A 24199-nucleotide genomic window follows, 5' to 3' on the forward strand; every position below is an offset into this window, starting at 1 on the left:
AGATTTATAACTCATGTTCATAAATTTCCTTTTTGACAAATTCCATTTAAAAATGGATAATAATCATTTTCCAGAACTAATATCACAAAAAATAACAGTTCCTTTCAGTACTTAAATTTGAAACAGATCTGAATATGATTTACTGATACATGTATATTTTACCTGAACTCTCAATAAATAATCCACCGTAGATATAATAATATTGACAGTTGTATTGTTACCAGTCTGAGTCCTCAAGTAATTCTGAAAATCTTAGAACAGAATAAGATTGAATTAATAGTTTTCTCAAATTTCTTTAAACTTACCTTTATTTTATAACAAACAGTGCTTGGGTTTCTTAACCACATTTTCTGTTAATAATATATATATATTTTAAAAAACACAACCCACACAATTTAACTACACTCAATTTGTTTAAAAATGTAACATGGAAGTTCAGGTTATTATATTATTCTTTAAAATAATACTAGGTGCTTTTCCCCTCCTCACTATTCAGGAGTGAGACAAGAGTCCCACAGATGGAAGACCAAATGTGGCTTTATTTTTCTCTGCAGCCTTTAAGTTTACAAAAGGGAGTCTGTGGCCAGTAACCTGTTGGTGGTGAAAAATGTATGGAACATGTGAAGGACTCCATTCTGTGCATGGTTCATCTACTTCTATTGTTCGTGCAAGGAGGAACCCACTAACAACTTGTGCAAGCAGAAAGTCCAATGTAAAATGACAGGACAATCTCTAGCTTGAATAACTGCAAAATGGAGTTCAGGATGGAGAATCACAGAGCATTCCAGTTGCTGATCCATTGTGCTCTATGAATATCACCAGGAAACTGCCTGGAGAGTAGACATGCTAAATACTACCAGTCAAACAATAGATATTCTACATAATAATAATAATAATAATAATAATAATAATAATAATAATAATAATAATAATAATAATAATAATAATAATAATAATAATAATAATAATAATAATAATAATAATAATAATAATAATAATAATAATAATAATAAGTGTTTTGCTGTGTTCACAGGACAGGCCCGGGCAACTTTACTAGTGCCAAGGCCTATTTTTCAGATTATCCAGTTGTGTGGAGTCTATAACCTCAACTGAGAAAGGATATGACCAAAATGCTAATTAGTATAATTAGTATATATTTATTGATTGATTTTTAAATTAATTACAACATTTTGATTCTCGAATGTAAAAATATGTAATGTTTATGAGAATATGTAAAAACAGCATGCAGCATGTAAAACCAAGTGTATGTTTTAAACATGAAACAAATATTTCATTGTTTATTATTTTACAATTTATTTTATGTCATTAAATATTACTCTTTATATAAATCTAATTTTCCTATATGAATTTTCAATCCCAAACATAAGCACATATGCTTTATGAATACATGATAAAAATAATAATTGAAAACTTGATTCTTATTTCATAAAAAGCATTTCTTGAGAAAATCCAATTTGTTCCTTCAGGCAGACTCATTAAATGATAATCCATTGAATTTAATTCATTCATTCATTTCAACCTAAAAAAAGTATTTATTCAGACTTTCAATGAGATTCTTTTCAGATTTAGCAGCTTGTTGCCAAATGTTGGCAGCAAAAAAGCAACAATTAAAAAAAAACACAACACAAGAGTGATTCTGGGAAGCACTAGGAAATACTAGAAGGCACTGCAGGGTACAAAGAAAAGGCCCAGAATGCCCAACCAGGCCCACAGGCTGCCCTTGCCATCTCCTGAAACACAGGAATTAAAAGAAACAAAATAAATAGCATTTCATTATTTCCTCTTATCTCAGGTTTCTTAATTTTGGTAAGCAAACTGAGCTCTTAAATTTACACAACTATCCTGTTTTTCAGGGTTTTCCACCACCACCACCATCTGGGTGTCATGCAATTTGGAAGAATTCATTAAGAACATCAGTGCGTTCAAGGAGCATCTTCTAAGAGCACAGCTTTTATAACTCTGGCACTGGCTTATCTACTGGCACTCTGCCAACAAACCTGAGTTGTGCCCTTCACAAAGCAACTGAAGGAACCGGAAGAGGTCACAAGTAAATTCATCATCCTGCATCACCTTTTCTCCTGTGGAAAAGCCAAACACCAGTAAGTATTATGGTATCAAATGAATCTATAGCCTCACATGTACTGTTGGTTGACAATTAAAAAAAAGTTCCATAGACGTCAGCAATTCTTAAAGCATCTTTTCCGTATGAAAAGTATCATAGATATGGGATACTCACTAGCAGACACGTGTGTGTGTTCCTCGTTTTTTGTTTGTTATTAAAATGAAATTTAGAAGTATTCTCAAAAAAATGTGGCAGCATAGGCTTGGCAATATTTTAGAAATTTTCTCCCATTTGAATTTTAATTTGCAAATATCTAACAGTGGAACTCTAATTTTCTTTGTTTTCAACTGTGACTAAAATGGGCTTCGGGAATAGCAATACTAAGGTTTCCACAGCATTCTTCCATCAGCACTTTATAGAACCTAATTCAAATTCAGCATGAATAGATCGCCTCAATCAAAATTTCAGGTACTGTAGATGTTAAAAGGAATAGGGGATTATAATGGAATCCTGTGGGACTTTACAACATAGAAGCCATTGGGACAAACAGAAGTCCTCCCACATCATTTTCTAGAACCAGCCCTTCAAACACAATGTTCACATCCCCACCACCAATTTAGGGCTGACCAACACACTATGAATAACAGAACACTAGAGGGGTAAATTTCCTGACTGATTTTATGTATGATTATCACAGCAGAAGTCTTCGGACATCTGCTTTCCAAATAGCTTGTTTTGAGACTGGTCCTTAGGGTATAAGCATGTGTTTGTTTTTTCTTTGTAAGTCTGACTTCTTAGACAACAGAAAATATGAAACATCTTTACCATTAGTGAAGCTTGGACTCATCAGAAAAATATTAAATTGGTGCCCAAGCAGGGGCAGCTCTAGAACAAATGCATTAGGCTCATTCAAAAGCAATGCTTGATTAATTCTCAAACACCTCTGCCCAGTGAAATTAATACAGTGGGGTCTCGACTTACAAACTTAATCCGTATTGGAAGGCAGTTTGTAAGCCGAAAAGTTCGTAGGTCAAATCTGCATTTCCCATAGGAATGCATTGAAAACCATTTAATCCGTATCTGCTCTTTTCTGTCCATAGAAAGTAATGGGAAGCTGCTATTCCAACGTCTGCCACTAGAGGGGGATATTTTTTCTTTTTTTTCCCCTTAGGTCAAGAAAAGTTCAGGAAAGGAGGGGGGAGGCAGGGAACAGTTTTAAAAGCACTTTTGAAATCTTTCTTTTTCAACGAAGCCAATTTTAAAGCATATTTTAAAGCATGTCGTACTGATTTTTTCAGCACAAAGACACACAGGCAGGCTTTTTAGGTGCTGAGCAAGCCTCCCCAAGCCTCTTCAGAGCCAGCTGATCAGCTGTTAGGCAGGGAGAGGAGGGGGCAGGAGAGGGAGAAAAGCACAAAATGGCTGCCAGGCTCCCTTCTGGGTGTCGGCTTTTATCCGTTTGCTGCTCTTTTTCCTGCAGTTCAGGGCCTACTAAGGCCTGGTAAGTGACTTTCTTTTATTTACTTTTAAGTTTCTGACCTCCCGCCCCCAAAGCCTCTAAGGGAAGGGAGAGGGCACTTTTTTCCTATTCATAACTCGAGGGAAGTTCATATGTTATGTAATTTCCTATCGGGCGGGTTCGTAAGCCGAAAAGTTCGTAAGTAGAACTGTTCATAAGTCGAGACCCCACTGTATTAGGTATCAGCCCATAAAATGTGTAGAAACTTAAATCTTCATAAAGAATGCAGAGAATTGGTTGCAGGGTATCCTTAGAGGTGCCAAAGCTCTGTTCAGTTTTCACAGAGGAGGTGCAAACTGGAACAGAATGAGGTGACATGTGGCCCTTCAGATATTACTGGACTGCAACTCCTATCAGACGGACTGGGCATACCAATGGGATGGGCTGACAGGAATTGCATTTGAACAAGACCTCTTAAGTAGAGCAACATGTCCTCCATCTTAAATGTTAGAGGAACAGGTTGTGCTAATATAAAAGAAAGCAGATGGTCTTAAAACCATTTAAAACAATTTACTCACACTATATTTTAAATATTTTAAATAAGTTGAAAAAAACATTTCCATCTTGTGGTGGCTGTTTGCTAAGCACGATCCCCTTCTTACCTTCAGAAACATTCTTAAAACTGAATTTTTCAGGATGGCTTTTAATGGTCTTTTTGCCTTACAATCCATGAGCACTTTTCATAACATTCACCATATTATTTTAGGTTTAGGTGGACAGGATGTTAGGCTGAGGTTTTAATTTTAAATTAATTATCTTCATTTCAACAGAGGTTATTATGCCACTTGTTTTTGATATGTTTAATTGCTGTTTTTGTTGTCCGTAATACGATATAATGGACATTTGTACACCTCCCAGAGAGTACCTGCTCTCTACAGGGTGGTATAATATAATATAATATAATATAATATAATATAATATAATATAATATAATATAATATAATATAATATAATATAATATAATATAATATAATATGCCAGAAATCTCCAAAATCAATAAACAGTTTGAAAATCTGTAGTTTGTTTAGCCTTGCATATTCTTTGCTGGATATTTGGAAGAACAGTTATATATGCAGAAAATCCAAGTAAAACACAAATGAGTGATCATATTAAAATGAGCACGTTTTTAAATTGAAAATCATTTAAAAACACAATGAAAAATTAACATATATATTTCTGTTTATTTATTATATATGATACATTACTAAAATAATGCCAGTACCCATGCTGCATTTCAATGGCGCTGAAAACATATAAATGTTTTCAGGGGCAATATGAGAGTGATATGCATTTAAACAAGTGATATGTAATTAAACAGAAGTGATGTCTGGCAGGAAAAAATGGTATATGTTGTATTCTCTTGAAAGTGCTTAAATATAAATGTATCATGATCTTCTTAAAACTGTAGAGCTAGAGGGGGCCCTATCGATCACTCAGCCCCTTTCAAGGAGGCACAGTGGGGAATCAAAGTCCCAACCTCTGGCTCCGGTGCCAGATGCCTAAACCACAGGGATATCTACCAATATTAATTATCGTTCCAAATATATAGTCTACAACTGGTTGTCAGTAACAACCACAAACATTTACAGAGCAGGCAATATATGCACTGCAATATATCAAATGAGGAAAAGCTATATTATAAAGGAAAAATAACAAACCAGCTAGGTAGATTCCTTTCTTTTAATTTATTTTAAATTAAACATGTCTCAGTCATATCATTAGAGATGACACTACGCAGCTTAACTTATGAATGAAACAGCTCTGGGTAGCCCAAGTTTCAAATCTGTATTTTCCAGGAACTGCATATACCAACAGAATAGGGTGTAGCCAGTCCTCCTCCTCACTAAACTGAAACCAGCTCCCAATACCAACTTTGGATGGGATGGGAAAATCTTCCGAGTTGACTTTTGGAAATGCTGGGAGCTGTAACTGATGATGCTCTGTAATGTATTGCATGGAAATGATTGCACAGAATAAGATTGGTCGAAAGTTAGATGGCGCTTTAATGAATGTAATTATAAGGCAGTGTTCTGGGGAAAACAAGACGAGCACAAGAGACAGAGCAACATGGGCTAGCACACTGATTCATTCATAATAAGCATGAATTCTTCAAAATCCTTTTACTGAGACATGCAAACTCCATCTATGGTGTACATCAACTTTCTACACTTGCTTACTCTGAACACAATGATCAGCATGATAACTAGTAAGCAAATCTGACTAAATTTTTTGAGTAAATGTGTGGATTTTTAGGTTATTAAAAAATTATATGGATGTATTTAAACTGGACTAAAACATTTTCAAGTTTCTTAACACGTAATAACATTTAAATATCTTCTTCTCTGGATTATAAAATGGAAGATCTTATATGATGATGAAACCAAACATCAAAGAGAGAATAAAAAACATGCATTTGAAACATGTTCCAATATTTGTTAGCTATGGTGAAAGATGGAAAGGAGAGAGAAAATGCACTTTCAAGATTATCATGATTATGGGGACATCCATAGATTGCAAAAATTAAATGAAAATTTGCACCAGTACACTTATATATGCCTTTGGTTTTGAACCTTTTTTCAATAATAACCATAACAAGTAAACCATAACGAGTAAAGGAAACGCCACACTGATTACATCACAGAGACAAGTTAGATACAAAACTGGTAAAAAAACCACTGATGTTTTACCAGTGGGGGGTCCAGTGTTAAGGAAAAGAGCCACAAGATTGATCACCGTGAGAAGGAATCAGAACGAAGACTGGGAGGAAAAACTGTGCAAAGTAGACAACTAGCAATAAAACTGATCTCGTATTATACTATTTAATTTTTTGTCTAATGTAGAGAGAGAGTTCTATATCACACCACCTGTTATGAGATCTAGATTTATGTCCATCTGACATATTTGTACTACTTGTAATTAATATCCTTAATGTTAATATATGTTCTTCAGGATGGATTTTATTCTTTATTCCACTACATAAAGATTCAATATAACCCTCAACTTTGAATAAACATATATTCCATCAAAACAGTTGAAGATCTAGATTTCCCCTGAGATGACATAACCAAATTGCTTCTCTCCCCCCCCCTGCAAAAAAAATGGATGTGTGGGAGAGGCTAGGAAGCTTGGGGGTTGTATTTGAACCCCTAGGAGTCTGCATGAGGCTAACAGGACAAATGTTAGTCATACTTTCTATGAATTATAAAATGCATCCAACTGATAGAAGATCTCCTTCAGTATAACATCTCCTTCCAGGTTTCTACTTTGAGTAGAAGTACATACAATATTACTGAACAGTGGGACTTATTTCTGAGTTGATATACTGTACATGACTTTTAACTCTCCTATTGAAACTCCAGCTTTGGCTGCATCATCTTTAGATATTCTGTCCCTATCACAGCAATTTTAGATAAAATCGTGCTTAATATTAAATTTTTATTCTGAATGTGTGTTTATCTTGACCTGTCTTCCAGAATTTGTTTCTCCTGAAGTATTTCATCCTCTAAGACTGTGACTGAACAAAATACGTTATCATCAACAACTTTGGCAGATAAGTCATGTCAACTTAGCTATGTCTTTGCTTATCATGCATTAATTCTGTTTATTTTGTTATTGTATTAAGGCAGTTTCCGTAACTAACCAAACCCTTTCTGTCCCACCCTCAAACCCAGCTCTGGATCCTCCACTGATTTCCTATGATTGCACAAACCAATGCAGCCATAAAAGCCACATTAAATACACAACAGAAATGTTACAGGAAGACTACAGCACATGGTGGGTTTTAATATCATATGCACACATTTTGTATACATCCAATCATCACAAATACTTGGCCGACTAAAAAAAAGAAATATCACCAAATGAAGCAAGAAAAGAAAAAGAAAAACCAAAAAAGCTTGCTGCTCTTACATCTAGTGTGCCAGTTACTGTGCAAATCCTGAGAAAGGGAGGAAAAACAAAGATGTGGGGAAAGTTGGCATACAAACGGAAAGTTTGGAGAATACAATCATAGTAATAATAATAATAAGAAAAAAATAGCCCATTCTTGAAATTCCGAGAACAAAACAAACCACACGATGTTCAGGAGCTGTACAGTGCTGACACAAAGCTAGTAACAGGAAAAAGAAAACGAATTTCTATGTAATAATTACCACGCTCATGAGTGATGACTGAGGAACGGAAAGACAGGACATTTATTTCAAAGAAAAGAAAACGGGGGGAAAAAAAGAAAGGTGAGAATTTGTTTCAGCAGATTAGAATTATACGTAGCATTGCTTTTAGCAATTTAATTCCCTATGAATTCAAAATTTCAAAATGAAGCAAAACCCTACAAAAAGCCTTTAAATGAAGCAACATACAAATATCCTGACACACAAATCATTCATGCGAGTTACTTATACAGGCATGCTTTTGCCATTTAAGTAACATATTCGGAGGTTTAAAAAATGGACTTCTTGAAATGAAAATTCAAAATTTATCATGAATCATTATGCAAAAATATATATTTACAGAAATGATATCCCCAATATCAAAGCATTCTGGAGAATAATTTTGAGTGAATCAATGGATCAAGCAAGACTGCATAATTTTGACACTGGAATTTATGCTTACAAGATGAAACTGATGGGACTGCAGTGGGGTCTTGACTTGAGAACTTAATCCGTATTGGAAGGCGGTTCTCAAGTCAAAAAGTCTGTAAGTCAAGTCTCCATTGACCTACAGTGCATTGAAAACCGATTAATCCCGTAACAGGCCGTTTTTGTTCCATTTTGGTTTTTTTCTGATCTGTAAGTCAGTTCTCAGGCTGCAAGTCAAACCTAAATTTTGCGGCCAGAGAAGTCTGTAACTCAAAAAGTCTGTAAATCAAGCCGTCTGTAAGTCAAGGGTCCACTGTACTTGAATAAATAGAAATAAACATTATAATTGAGCATATTTGATGCAAAATTAATAACATTAGAAAATGAACTGTTATGGTTTTCAGTCAAGTTGATGTTCTTATAACTTGATGAAAATACTTAAAGAATCTAGGCTGTATCAGGCATAACAGACACAGGCAAACATGCAGAATCAGAATATGAATTATGAGATTATAAAATATACTAATAAATAAGAAGCCACGTTTCCCCCATTCTTTTGAAGAATAAAAATATAAAAAGAAGTAGATGAAGTAGATTATGAAATCTACAGAAAAAGAATGATGACTGATACAAAAAATCATATAGAAAATAATCTAATGATTCAGGACAAAAACAGTAGCAGGATTACAGTACAAAAAAAACACAGCAAAGAGAAAGCAAGAATGAGTTGGTGACAATATGGTTCAAACTGGTTCAAAATCAAAAGTTCAGGATTTTTTTAAATGAATCAACTCAATAAAAAGATTTACGAATACTTCTAAGAAAAAATATTTCTCAACCTGCCTTTCCATGATTGTTTATTTTATCTTAAAATTCATGCTTCTACATTTTGTCATTTGTTCACAAGAAATCCCTCTGGGCAAGTGTTTTCTAATCACAAATCAATAAAAATATAATCTATAAATCCCATAAGCGTGTGGCACTAGTTTTCACTGTTCTTTCACTTAACACTTTGATACAGAACATTTTTAATGCAGCAGATTTAAGAGAAAAAACATGTTTCAGCAAAATGATAATACCTGATCCTTCTTCTGTTACCATGCCAAGGCCCTCTGCTTTGTTCTGACGTTCAAAGGCATTTAAATCAAGAACACTAAAAGTGAAAATGACAAAAATCAGTTTTCTTCCAGGCCTCAACAGGACATACTCCTGTCTCAGTTCAATTGGCATATATTTGGATTAATAATGGTGTAGGGTAAGATACCGTACTTGTTTGAATGTATTGCTTCAGGAAGAAAACATAATCCCATTCTAATGTCATAGAATTTAGTGAAATAAATGTATTTCAGGGGCAATAATCAGCCCTATCCTTTGAAACATTGCATTTTTTCTACATTCAATACCAGATATGGAGAAGTTCCTGATTTCACATAGGCTGAACACATGAGCATGAACCCTGAAAAATCCACATTCTTACTTGCATTTAGAGCCTACACATGAGCAGAACCCTTCTCTTCAAACTCAATACTAAAGCCATGAGGAACAGGACAACAGAGGGGAGCAGGGCCAGGTATTTCCCTTCAAGCATGTTCTCTTTGCGAGATAGTGTAGCACACGAATAGGGCTTCTTTTTCATGGTATTTTAAGGTAAATGTGATATGACTTCAAAAGATTTATTATGGGCTTACCCTTTCAGAACAATCAGTTGTGCTCTGGATCATGCTGAGGGCAAGTAATACCTGTCAGAATTTATCTACTGCAATGGGTGAAAAGGGCACTCTTGACTCCCGTTATGCATAAAACTCCCATCCCTCAGTTAGAATGCAACAAGTAGGTCAAAACGAATCAGACTAACTTCACAGCAATGTGTTAGCTGAAGAAAACATTATCTTCCTTGCAGTATCTGGCAAAGCCGTTCAAATAAGTCTTGTAGAACTAATGCTCAAGAGAAAAACTGCTGCAGAAAGTTGCTATGGTTTATATTTCATCAAAGTGGATGTGCTGCAATATCTTCTTCATATCAGAAAGTCTGATATTGATATGCCAAATCACACCAATAAGGTACTGAACTACTTAGACAAATGTCTTGAAAGAGTAAGCAGGCTAGAGTGTTGGACCAAATATCCAAAGTCTCAAGTCCAAGTCTTTACTGAAATATGAAATTCATTGGGTCACAGTCTCTCAGCCTCATCTGTCTCACAAAGATGTTTTACTCATTTTTGTAAACCACCCAGGATACTGCATTACAGTAAAAGGGCAGTATATATATATAAAATCAATCAACCAATGTAGAAGCAGAGAGACATGTATAGTATTTTTACCTCACTAGAGGCAAAGCAGGACAAGGTGCAAGGGCATGTCTCAGTCATATGCCTGATCACACATACAGCAGTGGAAATCAGATGCATTCTCATAAATTAGCCTTGGCAATGAAACACTCTGTGAATGCACCTTTCAAGGACATTATAAATGTATACAAAGAGACCTAAGTTCTCAGTACTCATTTAATCTTTCCTTCTATGCTATATAACAAAAATCACTTAAAATAGTAGGGGATGGCTACCACTCTCAGACCTAAGCACTTCATTGCTATTATTTGCAAGCATGTCCTTTAATCTTTCTTCTGTTCAGAAACACCCTGTTCAATAACTCTATATAATCCAGCCCTTCCGAATACTATACTGTTAAGAACTCAAGCAGTCTAACTCATCTCTACACATTCATTTCTTTTTTAGCAGACATCTTCAACATTTTGTGGCCCAATTGTCCTCAATGGTCAGCAAGTCCTGAAAGCCACTGAGCCTTAGTAGTTTCTTTTTTTTTTTTTTTCATTTTAAAATAAAATAAAATAATATATATAACAAAGACGTACCCAAATACGAATAATAGATCATTGTATTTTGGGATGGCCCCACTTCACTTACAACTGATAAACCAAAGAAGCAAATTTAAGTAATCAAAGGAAGAAGAAGAAGATAGAAATGTTGCAGTAAATCTGCAGTCACTAGCAAGAGTACTTGTTTTAGAGCACCAACCAGCAGGAGCATTAGAGCACTATTAAGGACTCTTTGGGGTCAGAAGGACATGGATGAAAATAACATTATTATTTTCTTTTCATTCGGCTACAACTTCTCCTCAGTGTGCTACATAGTACTAAACAGAACAAGGTTTTGAGAAGGGCATGTGAAGAGGTATTTCTGGCCTTTATTTTTATTTAGAAGAGAGAGACATTCTTTTTCTCTCTCTTCTAAATAAAGATAAAGGCCAGAATCCTCTTAGTGTTTATAAAAGGTCTGCACAACTTGCTATGGCTAATTGCAACTAACTGACAACGTGCTGGGGTACATCTCAGTTGTATTTGACTGAAACATACCTGAGTATCTCATCAGTTAGCTGCAACCAGTCATGGTAAATTTCATGCAAACATCAATAGGAATTGGCCAATATTTTACACAGTATGGCAGAAACACAATCGTCTTAACACTTGTCTCTGATATATAAAACGTGAACATAAGAACAGCCCTGCTGGATCAGGCCAAGGGCCCATCTAGTCCAACTTCCTGTATCTCACAGTGGGCCCCAACAGATGCCTCTGGAAGCACACGAGACGACTAGATACCTTTCTCCTGATACTCCTCCCCTGCATCTGGCATCCTGAGGCACCTTCCTTTTAATCCTGGAGATTATAATCCCCATCATGGCTTGTAACATAAAATGGGTTTTTCCTCCAAGAATTTTTCCAATCCCCTTTTAAAGGCATCTAGGCCAGATGTGGCTATACTGGAGAGCTGAATCTAAACATTTAAGCATTTTTATGATTTGATTCATAACCTGTACTACATCTGAAATCGCAATAAATGCTCATAGAGGGGCCATGGATTAATTTGAGAGTTCACCATTCATATCCGTTGCCATGCGAGTAGCATTCCAGCCCACAGCCCCCACCTTCTTCCTTCCTCTGGCCTCACCTCTGCCTGTCCTTTCTTCCTCTCGTCCTGTCTCTGTGATCCCTTTATGATTTTGTGTGAAAAACTGGAGCCAGGAAAGTGGAGGGAGGTAGCGATGATCCTGTTATTTACCTATTCTGCTGTGTAAATTATGAGGATGTGTGCTTTCAAAATAATTTTGAAAGTGTCCTACAAGGGAAAACAGTGAGGAATTTCAAATGTGCACACCCATGCATGCACACACGTTGGGATTCCCCTCTCCTTCTCTCCATTTGCAGGCTAAGTGCCTTGGATGTCATTTTTCATTTAAATTTATGCCAAATGTACAAAGGACTTGGAACTGTGGAATTAAATACACTGGAACAAGTTGAATCAGCCTTGTACGTCATGCAGACACTAGAATATACTTTGAATTCACCTGTTTTATAAGCAGACCAAATCCTGCCATATATGACCATGTAGTTCCACTCATAGTAAGGTTTCAAGTACTCAAGAAGGAGAAATCTTTCAGACTATTTCCCTGTTTTTTAATCTACCTGATACTGTGACTTGTGAAGGGCACTGCGTATATTCAGTCTTTGTTGGATTGTTTTAACACTTCATCGAGTTATTTTGCTTTACATTTTATGCTTTTACTTTGTTTTAAATTTACAGACAGAAATACTTAAGGAGTCCTGTGGGGGAAACAGATACTGCCTCGTCTGTCGGTGGCAGTGTATTTCCTAACTTACATATTAACAAGGAAACCAAATTTAGAATTGCAATAATGGTGATATGATCATTATAGTTACAACATTTTACTACCTTACCTACAAGACTGCATAAGACCAGCAAGACTCTGAAAGAAGCCTACATCCTTTTTGTCCTTGAGGTAGTCAAGCATTTTCTAAAACAAACAAACAAGAACCCTGTAAATCATGATTTACTTTTTGACTGTAACTCTTAAGATTTGGGATGTCATAAATCAAAGATAAATCAAACTTGATGCCATACAAGCCTTGTTGGGAGAAGGGCTTTACAACTGAAAAGGCCCAATACTCATCTCATCTCTGAAAACAGAAGAACCCAGGCAAGGCTCTCTGCAAATGTTTGGGCTTGCTTTTGTGAAAAAAGATAGTTCTTGGAGAACCCACTTAAAACATTCAGTTGTTTCTTAAATTATCACAAATTCTAAGGGATCAGCAAAAAGTGCATTTTTAAAGAATAGACACAGGATTGCTTGTGGGAAAATTACCTGTTGAACAGTAGAATTTCCTCCATTCAAAATGGCAATACCAAGTTTTAGAGTGGCTGCAACCATTGGTCCCATCTCACCTAAAAAGGAAATATTTATATCACAAACGCATAAGGCAGAAAGTGTTCCCCCTCCCTCTGGAAAGCATTCCAAGTTGTAGTGTTGTAGCTAAAAGGCCTTGTCTGCATAACCACTGACTGAATATTTATGAGGCTTTTTCTTTACTTAGCATGTTGCTGATTTTTCCCCATTCATTGTCATAACTTTAGTAATCTTTACAAAAGGGTTGCGCAAGTTCTGGGTTCTAGTGGCCAATTCCATAAGCTGCCTTGAGCATTGTATTTTAGTAGAAAGGTAGGGTATAAATGTAATAAACAAATAAATAAATGTTATACTCATATTACAAATTGCAGGGCAGACCACCTCCCAAAATGGGAGTTGTCTCACTTAAAAAAAAAATTATTTTAAGATAGTTATTATGTTTATAGTAAAACTACAACTTCTGAAGACTTCTAAAAGTGGAAAGCTTTCAGGAGTTTCCATATTTTTTGTGGAGGGGTGCTGCTCCCCACAAAAAAGCACCCTAAGGACCGAATGGCCTCAACTCATGTTATACAGTCACCCATAAGGTGACAGTAAAATCTGGAGTCCTATTCTTGTGAAGTTGCAAGTATTTTTTACTTTTACAACAAGATAGAAAGGAAAAGGAGAAGGGAAAAAAAACCACATGAATGAATATCTCTCCACATTTGAAGTAGCCCTTCTCTTTACTCTGCTTGGCTTACTACCATATATAAATATGGATTCACAGATCTTGACTCAGATCTCAAGTCCAAACCATGCATGCAATTAACCTTCTGCATTCCTTTCTATTTAAATAATGGCTAAGAAGAAGACTAATCAACCTCAGGATTATGGGAGGCAAAGTTTTAATTTTTTTCTCTCCAAAAGAGAACTATAGACCTAACAAAAGCTGTTTCTCTAAAGCTGGTATTTGCACTTTAATAGAAATGGTCACTGGTAAATAGGAAACCTGGGAGAGAGTGTGTCAGACTACCTTTACTTGCACTAATCGTCTGAAGGACCATTTCAGCAGCTCCCCGATCATGTAGTCTTGCTTGCTGGTACAGGAGCTTCTGCTTTTCCATTTCTTTTTCCTGAAAACAAATCCCAAACAATAAATCTGAGAGGTGGGCTGCATCTGTTCCCCACAATTGTTCACATGTACATATGGGCTCTATTGCAACTTTGATTCTAAAATAATACATATGATACTGTATTGTACTACCACTTCTCTCTTTTCCAGATACCCAGCTAAAATTTAGAGCATTATTTAATAATGCTCAGCTCATAATTGCAAGCTGTCATTTTATGACAGAAGATATGCTCAAAAATGATTAGATAAGATGCAACATTCAAGGAAATACCCTGATTTTTTTTAAAGATAGCACAAAATGTATGTTATGCTTCACCTTTCACTTTTATGAATTTGATCAGCAATAGATAAATGAGCAGTAAATGAACTCTGCTTCTGCTTCAGCTTCAATGTTTTAAAAAAAGAGTTGTAACCCAAAAGCAATAAGGGAGAGCTAAGTGTAATAGAGTAAGAGGAAGAATGGCAGGATATCCAGAATCATAATAAAAGTAGAAGTTGCATAGAGCCCCACAATGGCAGAGAATCCATCCAATATTCAAGTTACTGGAGCACAACATTGTCAAGTAATATCACATTCAAAAACATAGCAGCCAAATCACGTACGACCTAAAAGCAACAGTAGTAGAAAAAGCCAGGTAGACAGTTTTGTTGCTATAAACATTCTGTCTAAAATAAAGAAAGTAAAAAGTTGGAAGAGGTTTAAACAATGGAAAGCTGTGGATATAGAGTATTAAAAACATGAATGTTGTGGGAGGTAAGCCTTCTAAAAAGGAGGGAAAACCCTTAATTGATCTCAGATTTAAACTCTGGCCTGTAAGTACTTACCTGGGAGAATATAAATTAGTTACAATGAACTTTACCTCCATAGGAACTTGCAATTGACTGGGATGTAAATCAATTATGTTATTAAACAATGATGCTTGTGAAAGCTAGATAGGTTTTTCTTTTTCCCTCCCTCATAATCTAGCAACAAAAATAGATTAGGTATTTTCTTCCCTTACATTGCTCTTGAGAGTTCCTACAACTGAAGGACCTTAAGTGGAATAATAATAATAATAATAATAATAATAATAATAATAATAATAATAATAATAATAATAATAATAATAATAATAATAATAATAATAATAATAATAATAATAATAATAATAAAGTATATGGCAGGATTGCATCACACTATTGCCATAGTAATTAACTTCTTGTTTAAACCTCTTCTTGTGGAGGAAATAAAAACAGAAACACATACAATCAAAGCATAATTACAACACTCATTCAATGAAGCTCCAAAACAGTATTTTGTCTTTTGAAAATAATTTTCTATAGATTTTTAAAAAATGATTCTACATTTTTAGACCCAACAATCTTTTCTCTTTTCCACTTCAATGCAAAGTTTGTTGAGCTATTTCCCCCACTTTATTAGATAATATGACTTTAAGAACACATTCGCATTAAGTCTGTCTCCTCTCAGCTGAAGTGGTTAGAGTTTAAAGGCATGTGCAAGCTGAAGGGGAATTAAACATATTTTTAAATTATATATCTATAGTGCAAGTTGCAGAAAAGAAGAAAAAGATACAAAAGGTATTCAAATCACTAGGTTGTAACCAACTGCTTTCTTTTTTCATAAGGAAATACAGAATTCTCAGTTTATATAAATACTGAATTCACCCCATATCTGCTCTAAAAATTCACACTAAGGAGTAGAGATGTCACAAAGCACTTCATATCTAAATTGTTGGCATGGCACATTCATTGCCCCCCTGGCCAGCTCCCTCACTGACCTGCTGGCATACACTGCTCCTTCCCTCCCCATCACATGATCTTCTATTTTGGCAGGAGCTGGAATTTCCCTTCTTTGCCTCCTCTAGCAGCTGTCCACTCACAGGCTGTGCTGCAGGAATCCCTGCCCCACCTCTCCTTGTCCGAGTGGGCAGCTACTGGATGAAGTGGAGAAAGGATGCCAGTGCTCCTGCTAGAATAGAAGATTGTGCAAACAGGGAAGGGGGGAGCAGCACGTGTCGGCAGGTCAGTGGGGGAGCTGGTCTAGGGGTAGGGAAAGTGAACATGTGGTACCTGTGATGCCGCGCCAGTGACATAGATGACATAGTGCTCTGTGCCCATATCTTCTAAGGAGTTAGTCGGAAATCTCTACAGTAGTTAGACTGGCCAAAAGTCACACTACGACTGAGAAGGGAGGGAAATTACTAGTATTTGCAAATTTATTTCCATGGCATTAACAGTTTCAAGACTGCACCTACTGTATATGTCAGATTTCTCAGTAATAATGAAAATAAAGAGTTGTTTTAATGCTTCAAGATCAGCTTTAATTGGTCATTCTGGAGGAGGAGTGATCAGTATTTCCACTAGTCCTGGGGGTGGGTTGTGTCCATCTTGGGCTTTGCTCAAATAATCATTAAGATACTGGCATACTTATATAGATTTCTGCACAAGTAACACTATGTCATTATTTTAATTGGGGGGTTGAGTTGAATGCCTTCAGAAGGCAATGTCCAGGAAATAAATGGGGAGGGGTAATTTTGCAGATGTCATATTTCATCTTTCTATGGTCTTGTTCTTTCATGATTCTGGGACACCACCTATGGTCAAGCCCTATTATTGGCTATCTTTCTAATTACATACAATGTCTTAATAAGAACTGACAATGTAGATCTATTCTCTTTATATTTTCTTGTACCTTTATATTAAATGAAGTCTTATAAAACTGTGTTCTAAATGGAGTCTAATAAGTCTTATAAAACTTAATTGACTTCTCTGGTATTTTAGATTCCCTTTGGACAGTGTCTGACAACCCAACAAATCTATAAACCTAAAGTGGGAATGCTAAAAAAAATTTATTGCTCATTATTGGTTCAACATAGATATCTCCTCTGATTAAACAGTAGTGTAATAAATTAGTTATCTTGCATGGACTGTGTCTGATGAAGCAAGGAAATATACTAGAAATCTGAGAACCAAACCAGTGGTGTAGATACTATAGTCAGCCTTAATATCTGACTCAAGAAATCCAGTTTCTCAAGCTATGTTGCTTGTAACGATCTTGCAGTCTCTTGGTCTGAGAGAGAAACAGAAGGAAAGAAAAATATGTCCTCACAGCACTATTTCTCTACATCATGTGTTTGTTTATGTTTAGAGGAGGGAAATCTCAACAATTTTCTGGTCATTTTTTTCCTCTGAAGTAAACAGGGAATATGATACAGGAAGGCCTACTCAGAATGGCATCTTTCCAGTGCAGGATTAACTGAAAAGGGCATCCAGCTGTGCAAAATTCAGTTGTTCAGTGAAGAAAATAACTAAACTCAAATAAAATAAAATAAAATAAACAAGAAAATGAGACCTAAGAGTTTCATTTTAACAAGAAGCCAGGAAATCTTGCTGGTGCAGGAGGAAGTCTCATCAAGGAAACTCAGCATAGTGAAACACAGAAAATCACTGAGAACAAGACATTTGTTAAAGGACTTGTCTCACCCCTATTTGTTCTCATCAAATTTGAGAACCAAAGTAATTGTGGAAACACAGTGATTATTACCAGTATGTTTTATCAGAGAATCTGCTACTGTGCTTGCAGAGTGAAATTCCATGACTGAAAGTATTTGGTAAAGACATATATACTTGAAATGTTTCAATGTTGCATATTTTTTCTTTCAGCATCTTAGAGATGCTTATTTTTGTTATAACAGACTTCTCAACTATACAGAAAGGATTATTATTTTATTCTTAGTTCTCTTTTTCGAGTGGTTCCTTGAAATGTATTCCTGTGTACTCAGCCACTGAAAACCTGTTTCAAAAGAGGAAAAAAGTAGGGTTTTTCCCCCCTTACACAATGCACAGAGGATGTGACTGGACAGGAATTTGTTGAGTCGTTTGGTCTGTTCTGGGGATGGGCTGGTTCAGTCTTTTTCCCAGTGACCACATGATATACAGGCCATTGTAAGTCAGCCTATTCCAGATCCATACCTACCTGCACATTTTGGGATCCTTGTCAGGGGTTATTGTTTTTCTTTAGTGTGGATGATATGGATGCAAAAACACCCCAAATGGCATATTGCACCCAGACATGACCTCATTCAGCATGATCTAGCCTGATCCCCACCCAGACACTTTGACTACCCAGTTACACCCAGAGTTGACACAAACGATACCCGTGGGATGGATCCAGATTTCCTTCAATAATCTGAAGGGGCCCCTTTCATTCATATTAGGAGCTCTGATCCCATAAATGCTTCTCACTAGTGGAAGTGGGGGCCACTTGCCAATTACACTTCCTCTGGAGTGTGTTGTGCCACCTCCCTAACTGCTCCAGAGGTTTCCAATCTTACAGAGAAGCTCTTCAAGGAGCAGATGGAGCTGTAGTGGAGATGAGAAATCAGCACAAGTCATCTCTCAGCCTTCCACTGGCAGAAAAATCTCATTAACAGAAGTTTGCTGATGGGGAGTCTCCTGGTGCGAAGCTGATAGACCCAACCTCTTAAGATTTAGGACTGCATAATCTGTTTATGTTGTACTTTTATAAAATACACAAGTATAGATTTAACCTAATATGACAATTATGGTCTGTCCTAATAAACTATGTTCAAAGCAAAAAAAGATTAACTAACAACACAGAAACAAAATGATTTAGAGGACACAGACACCACTGAATTCTTTAACAGAAAGGGTGGTTTGTGCATTTTTAAGAAGCGTAGATCTTTTCTTGGTTGAAGTCTTACCCAATAAACTTAGCATTTATTCAAAGTAAAGAAGCACTGTTGTAGAATGATACAAAGGGGGAGTATCTACACAGGGGCTCAACTGAGAAGTGATATGAAAGCACGTATTTAATGCAACCAAATACAGTACATCTGAAGGTACACTCAAGCAACATTCTATATAGACTCAAAGTTATAAGCTCCCAGATGGTTCAGAGAGAGTTTCTAGGAATCAGTAGACTGAAACAGTTGTCATCACGAATATACATAGATGCCAGCCCAAAGGTGGAAATGATGAAAAATGAGAAAAAGAAAAAAATAATGCTGTATAGGAGAATGGAAGAGGGAGGAAGAGATTGGAAGGAGCCTATAAACCACAGTGTGCAAACATAGCAACAAATGAAAGGTTGTCTCAAGCTGGAGATACATTGGGTTGCAATTTGTCTCTAGAATAAGACAAGAGATGGAATTCTGGGCATAATGGCCCAAATCCTGTTATGCGGCTCCACCAGCACAGCAGAAGTGATGCCACTGAAAGGAGAAGACTGCCACTAATTAAAGTTCTGCTTGCACACAACCTTTCAATTTTATTTAATTTTAATTTCAATTCAATTCAACCTTGTTTTGTGTGCAAATTGCATGCAACCTGATACTGAAATGGGAACACTTCAATTAGCTTCAATCTGTCATTGTTGGTAATGTCCCTCCCACTACACTGATGCAACTAACCCAACAGAATACTGACCATAGATCAGGGGTGAGCAATTAATTTCTACAGGGGGCCACGTGAAAAATCTGAACTGTGTTTGAGGGCCGAACCAACTTTACTTAAAAATAAAATGTAACAGTGATGTTATGATTATTTTTATTTTAAACTTGTCAATCTTCACAAATACTAAAGAGTTTTTTTAAATACAGTGGCGCCCCGCATAGCGATGTTAATCCATTCCAGGATTAATGTTGCTATCCAGATTCATCGCTATGCGGGGGGGAAACCTCATAGGAACGCAATAAATTCCATTTAATGCGTTCCTATTGGGGAAAAACTCACCGCTATGTGGGGAATCCTCCATCTGGCCGCCATTTTCGCTGCCCGGTAAGCAAGGGCAGGGCGCGAAAACGCTGCCCTGATCCGGTGGCCATTTTTGGAACCGCCGATCAGCTGTTCTGCAAACATTGCAATGCGAAGATCGGTAAGCGAAACGCTTACCGATCATCACAATGTGATTTTCGGCCATTAAGAACATCGCAATGCGATCGCATTAGCGATTGCAAAAAACGCGTCGCTATGCGGATTCGTCATTAAACGGTGCGCTTGTTAAGCGAGGCACCACTGTATGTTAAAGATAAGGAACTGATCAACTTTAGACAAAAAGCTATAAATGGTTTTGATGTTCAACTTGTTCAGTGAATGAAATGCAGTCTGCCTTGGGCTTGAACAAGTGCTTCAACTCCGGACTGGAGCGACAACCAATGGGCCGGATAGAAGCTGCTCGCAGGCTGTATGTGGCCCTTGGGCTGCACTTTGCCCAGGTCTGCCATAGATAGGAAACAAGGGAGAAAGGTGGTGCGATAGGTAGGTAGGTAGGTAGGTAGGTAGGTAGGTAGGTAGGTAGGTAGGTAGGTAGGTAGGTGGGTGGGTGGGTGGGTGGGTGGGTGATAGAGAGATAGAGAAATAAGAATGAATACGGGATTAAACACTTATTTCTGAGATGAACAAACTCTGAAGGATCACATTCAGATCCTTCAATCTACCATTTTCCCCTTTGGAGATCAAGCATGACAGTTTTCAAAAAAATGATACCACTCTTGTCTTAAATGTAATATTTCCCCTGCTAACCATGAGCTCTTACTTAGCATACTTCTTATATTACAGCTACCACGTGAACATTAGACAGCCTCATCTTACAAGCTCTTGTCTTCGTACCAAGTACGCATATCACTATTTAGTCCCAGTTTCCAGAAATAGATCTGATAGCCCCAAACACATCTGAGATTTTTCAAAAATGTTGAATGTATAAGAAACAAGTTAGCATTTTCCATTGCCATCCCTCTATCTGGAAAACATGAACATTTTAAAGGCCAAAGAAAAACTTACTTTTACAATTTTAACAATATAGCATACATGATATTTAATTTCACGGGCACATAAAATCACATTTTTGGGGCGTATTTGTAAAATTTAAATACCCCGAAAGATGCTCATTTGGGTGTAAATTAAATGGAAACTACAGTAGCGCCTTGCTTAGCGATGTTAATCCGTGCAGGAAAAAATGTTGCTAAGGGATTTCGTCGCTAAGCCATTTTTAAAAGCCCATAGAAATGCATTAAAACTTGTTTAATGCGTTCCTATGGGCTTTAAAACTAACCTTAAGCGAAGATCCTCCATTGCGGCAGCCATTTTTGGTGCCTCTAAAGCAAGTCAACACAGCAGGCGGTCATTTTGTTTTCCGGTGGTCATTTTGGAACCACCGATCAGCTGGCCGAAAATGGGGGCTTTGCGATGATCGCTTCCCCGTGATCATTGCAAAGCGATTTTTCCCCATAGGGGCCATCACTAAGCGATCACTCTGGCAATGGCCAAAACCCCATCGCTAAGCGATTTCATCGCTCAATGGAGCGATCGCTAAGCGAGGCACCACTGTACTCCCAAAGAAGATGTTCCCTGCTCAAAAATATAAGTGCCATACTTTGGTATAAATTTCCATCCCAGTCCACAGGAGATCTGTCACAGTTGCTTGAGTGGGGTGGGGTATGAATATGTGAATCTGCCCTATTAAAAGACTCAAATGTTTAGTGAAAGCAAAAAGAGGGCACTGTTTGTTACACTTTTCTCCTTGTTTCAAATTTAAAAAATTACAATATACATTCATACACATACTAACGAAAATATCGCACAAATACTGTATTAGGGCAAGGATGGGCAACTTCAGTAGGACTGGAGCCATGTACAGACTATAAAGTGTAAGGAGAAAACTCACAAAAATGCAGAAGTGGCTGTAAGTCAAATGCCAGTTCTTAAGAAATTGGGTTGTTATTTGTTTGTTTTTTGTCCTAACATATGGAGCATAATTTATTTAAAAGGTAAATTACTATTCCAAGAGCAGCAATTCACCTCCTATTGTTGCAGAAAACAGGGGACAGAGGAGTGATGGTGCCTAAAAACAGTCTTGGGGCACGGATTGTGCCACCCTGGCATTAGAGAGAAGTGCCAGTGAGTGAGTCTGATTTCATGTTCTCAGTATAGTAGGGAAATAGTAATCCATAACCCATTTTATTAGATGAGAGAATTATGTGCATTTTCCTAACTCCACGACAGCTATAATGATGGATTGTTGTAATATATTTATATTTTATTGCAATATAAAAAAGCAAAAAAGGCAAATCAACAGAAGAACTGATTTCAGGTTTTAAAAAATCTGCCAAATAAAGAGATTTTCATGAGTAATGCAGGTGACTGATGAGTCTAACAGGCAATGAGCTCTGATCTAGGGTTGCCAGATACACGGGTACCAAAAGGAGGACATAGAAAGACAAAAAAGAGAACAGGGGAGGACGTATTGAATGTTTCATTTGAATCATTCCAGATTAAACCCGCAATCAATACAATATTATTACAATAGCTGCCAATAAATGTCTCTTAGTGAACCAACCAAGAAACAATCATGTTAAAAAATAAAAATAAATTCAATGGACACCTTTTTTCAAAATACCAAAAAACATTATTTAAACAGCCAATTGTACCCGAACCCACTCCGGCCCGGCTGCAGGATCCCCTGGCTGCTGCCACTCTGCACAGGCTCAGAGGCAACCTTGCTAATCTGGAAGCCCAAACAAGGCTCTGGCGCAGGCAGGGGGAAAACGGCGCCAGGCAAAGCCGAACGAGGCAGCGTCCCCCCTGAAGAGTCATATGTTTAAGGCTGGGGAGTGTGGGAGTTGGAGTTCCCGAAAGGGACTTTGAACATGCAGTCTGGGCGCTCGCCTTCCCATCGATGCGCTTGGGCGCTGCTTGCTCCTGCCTGGCTTGGCGGACGGCGCTCCCCTTGCGCTGCCTTTCTAGGCTCCACGTGGGCTGGGCAGGTATGGCAGATCACTGAGCAGCTGCGGCGGCTGCAGGAGGGGGCAAGGGCTGTACTCCAGTGCTGGTGGCAGGTAACAGGGGCGGGGAAAGACAGGGGGAGGGGGGTCCTTCCACCTCTTCCCCTCCCATCCAAAATGTTAACATAAACTATACAAAAGCTTGATATTTTAAAGATTTTTATCTTTGCCTGCCAGACGGAGGACATTAGGCTGACGTCTGGCAACCCTACTCTGATCTCTCTTTGTCGGCAAGGTGATGTCTCTGATTTTTAAGATGCTATCTAGGTTTGTCATTGCTTTCCTCCCAAAAAGCAGGCATCTTTTAATTTCGTGGCTGTTGTCCCCATCTGCAGTGATCATGGAGCCCAAGAAAGTAAAGTCTGTCACTGCCTCCATATCTTCCCCGTTCTATTTGCCAGGAGGTGATGGGACCAGTGGCCATGATCTTAGTCCTTTTGATGTTGAGCTTCAGACCATTTTTTGCACTCTCCTCTTTCACCTTCATTTCTGCCACCTTTCTCTGCACATTCCCCATTTTAACCTTCCAGTATTATCTTCCCCACTTCAGGGTATGTCTACAATAACTCATTCCCATAATTAATGATAATTATGCACCATAAAGTTGATTGTGACTTATGGTGACTCTCTCAGAGTTTTCTACTTAGAGAATAGTCAGAAGTAGTTTACCAGTCCCTTCTTTTGGCAAATTCTAGGACTGTGAACCACTGCTGTGCATATGCCAGGATATGCAACTGCATCAGCCACACACAGGCGATCTTGGCTAGCCTCTCTTCCAAGAAGCACAATGAGGATTTCAACTCTTTGGTTCTACAACCCACTGTACTATGTCAGCTTACTGGTTCTTGTATTTCCTATTAATGAATGCTAATAGCAATTCCC

At 37.3% G+C, this 24199-nt stretch overlaps 1 protein-coding gene and 1 long non-coding RNA gene across 3 annotated transcripts in view; one reads left to right on the forward strand and one right to left on the reverse strand.

Annotated features, from left to right (window-relative positions):
• Positions 1-24199, reverse strand: part of RYR2 (ryanodine receptor 2) — a 390793-nt gene that overhangs the window by 37643 nt on the left and 328951 nt on the right. For both annotated transcript variants that reach the window (XM_078383124.1, XM_078383125.1), the window contains exons 82-88: positions 14418-14517; positions 13361-13440; positions 12936-13012; positions 9259-9332; positions 7754-7771; positions 2019-2099; positions 163-251 (exon numbers count right to left, since the gene is read on the reverse strand). In XM_078383124.1, the coding sequence (XP_078239250.1) occupies positions 163-251; positions 2019-2099; positions 7754-7771; positions 9259-9332; positions 12936-13012; positions 13361-13440; positions 14418-14517 (519 nt within the window). The remainder of the gene's footprint in view (positions 1-162; positions 252-2018; positions 2100-7753; positions 7772-9258; positions 9333-12935; positions 13013-13360; positions 13441-14417; positions 14518-24199) is intronic.
• On the forward strand, positions 1989-7240 carry LOC140705366 (uncharacterized). The gene is made up of 2 exons (XR_013540479.1): positions 1989-2120; positions 7076-7240. It is a non-coding gene; the product is annotated as an uncharacterized LOC140705366 (long non-coding RNA).

Source organism: Pogona vitticeps, chromosome 1 (assembly GCF_051106095.1).
Source record: "Pogona vitticeps strain Pit_001003342236 chromosome 1, PviZW2.1, whole genome shotgun sequence".
Lineage (NCBI taxonomy): Eukaryota > Metazoa > Chordata > Lepidosauria > Squamata > Agamidae > Pogona > Pogona vitticeps.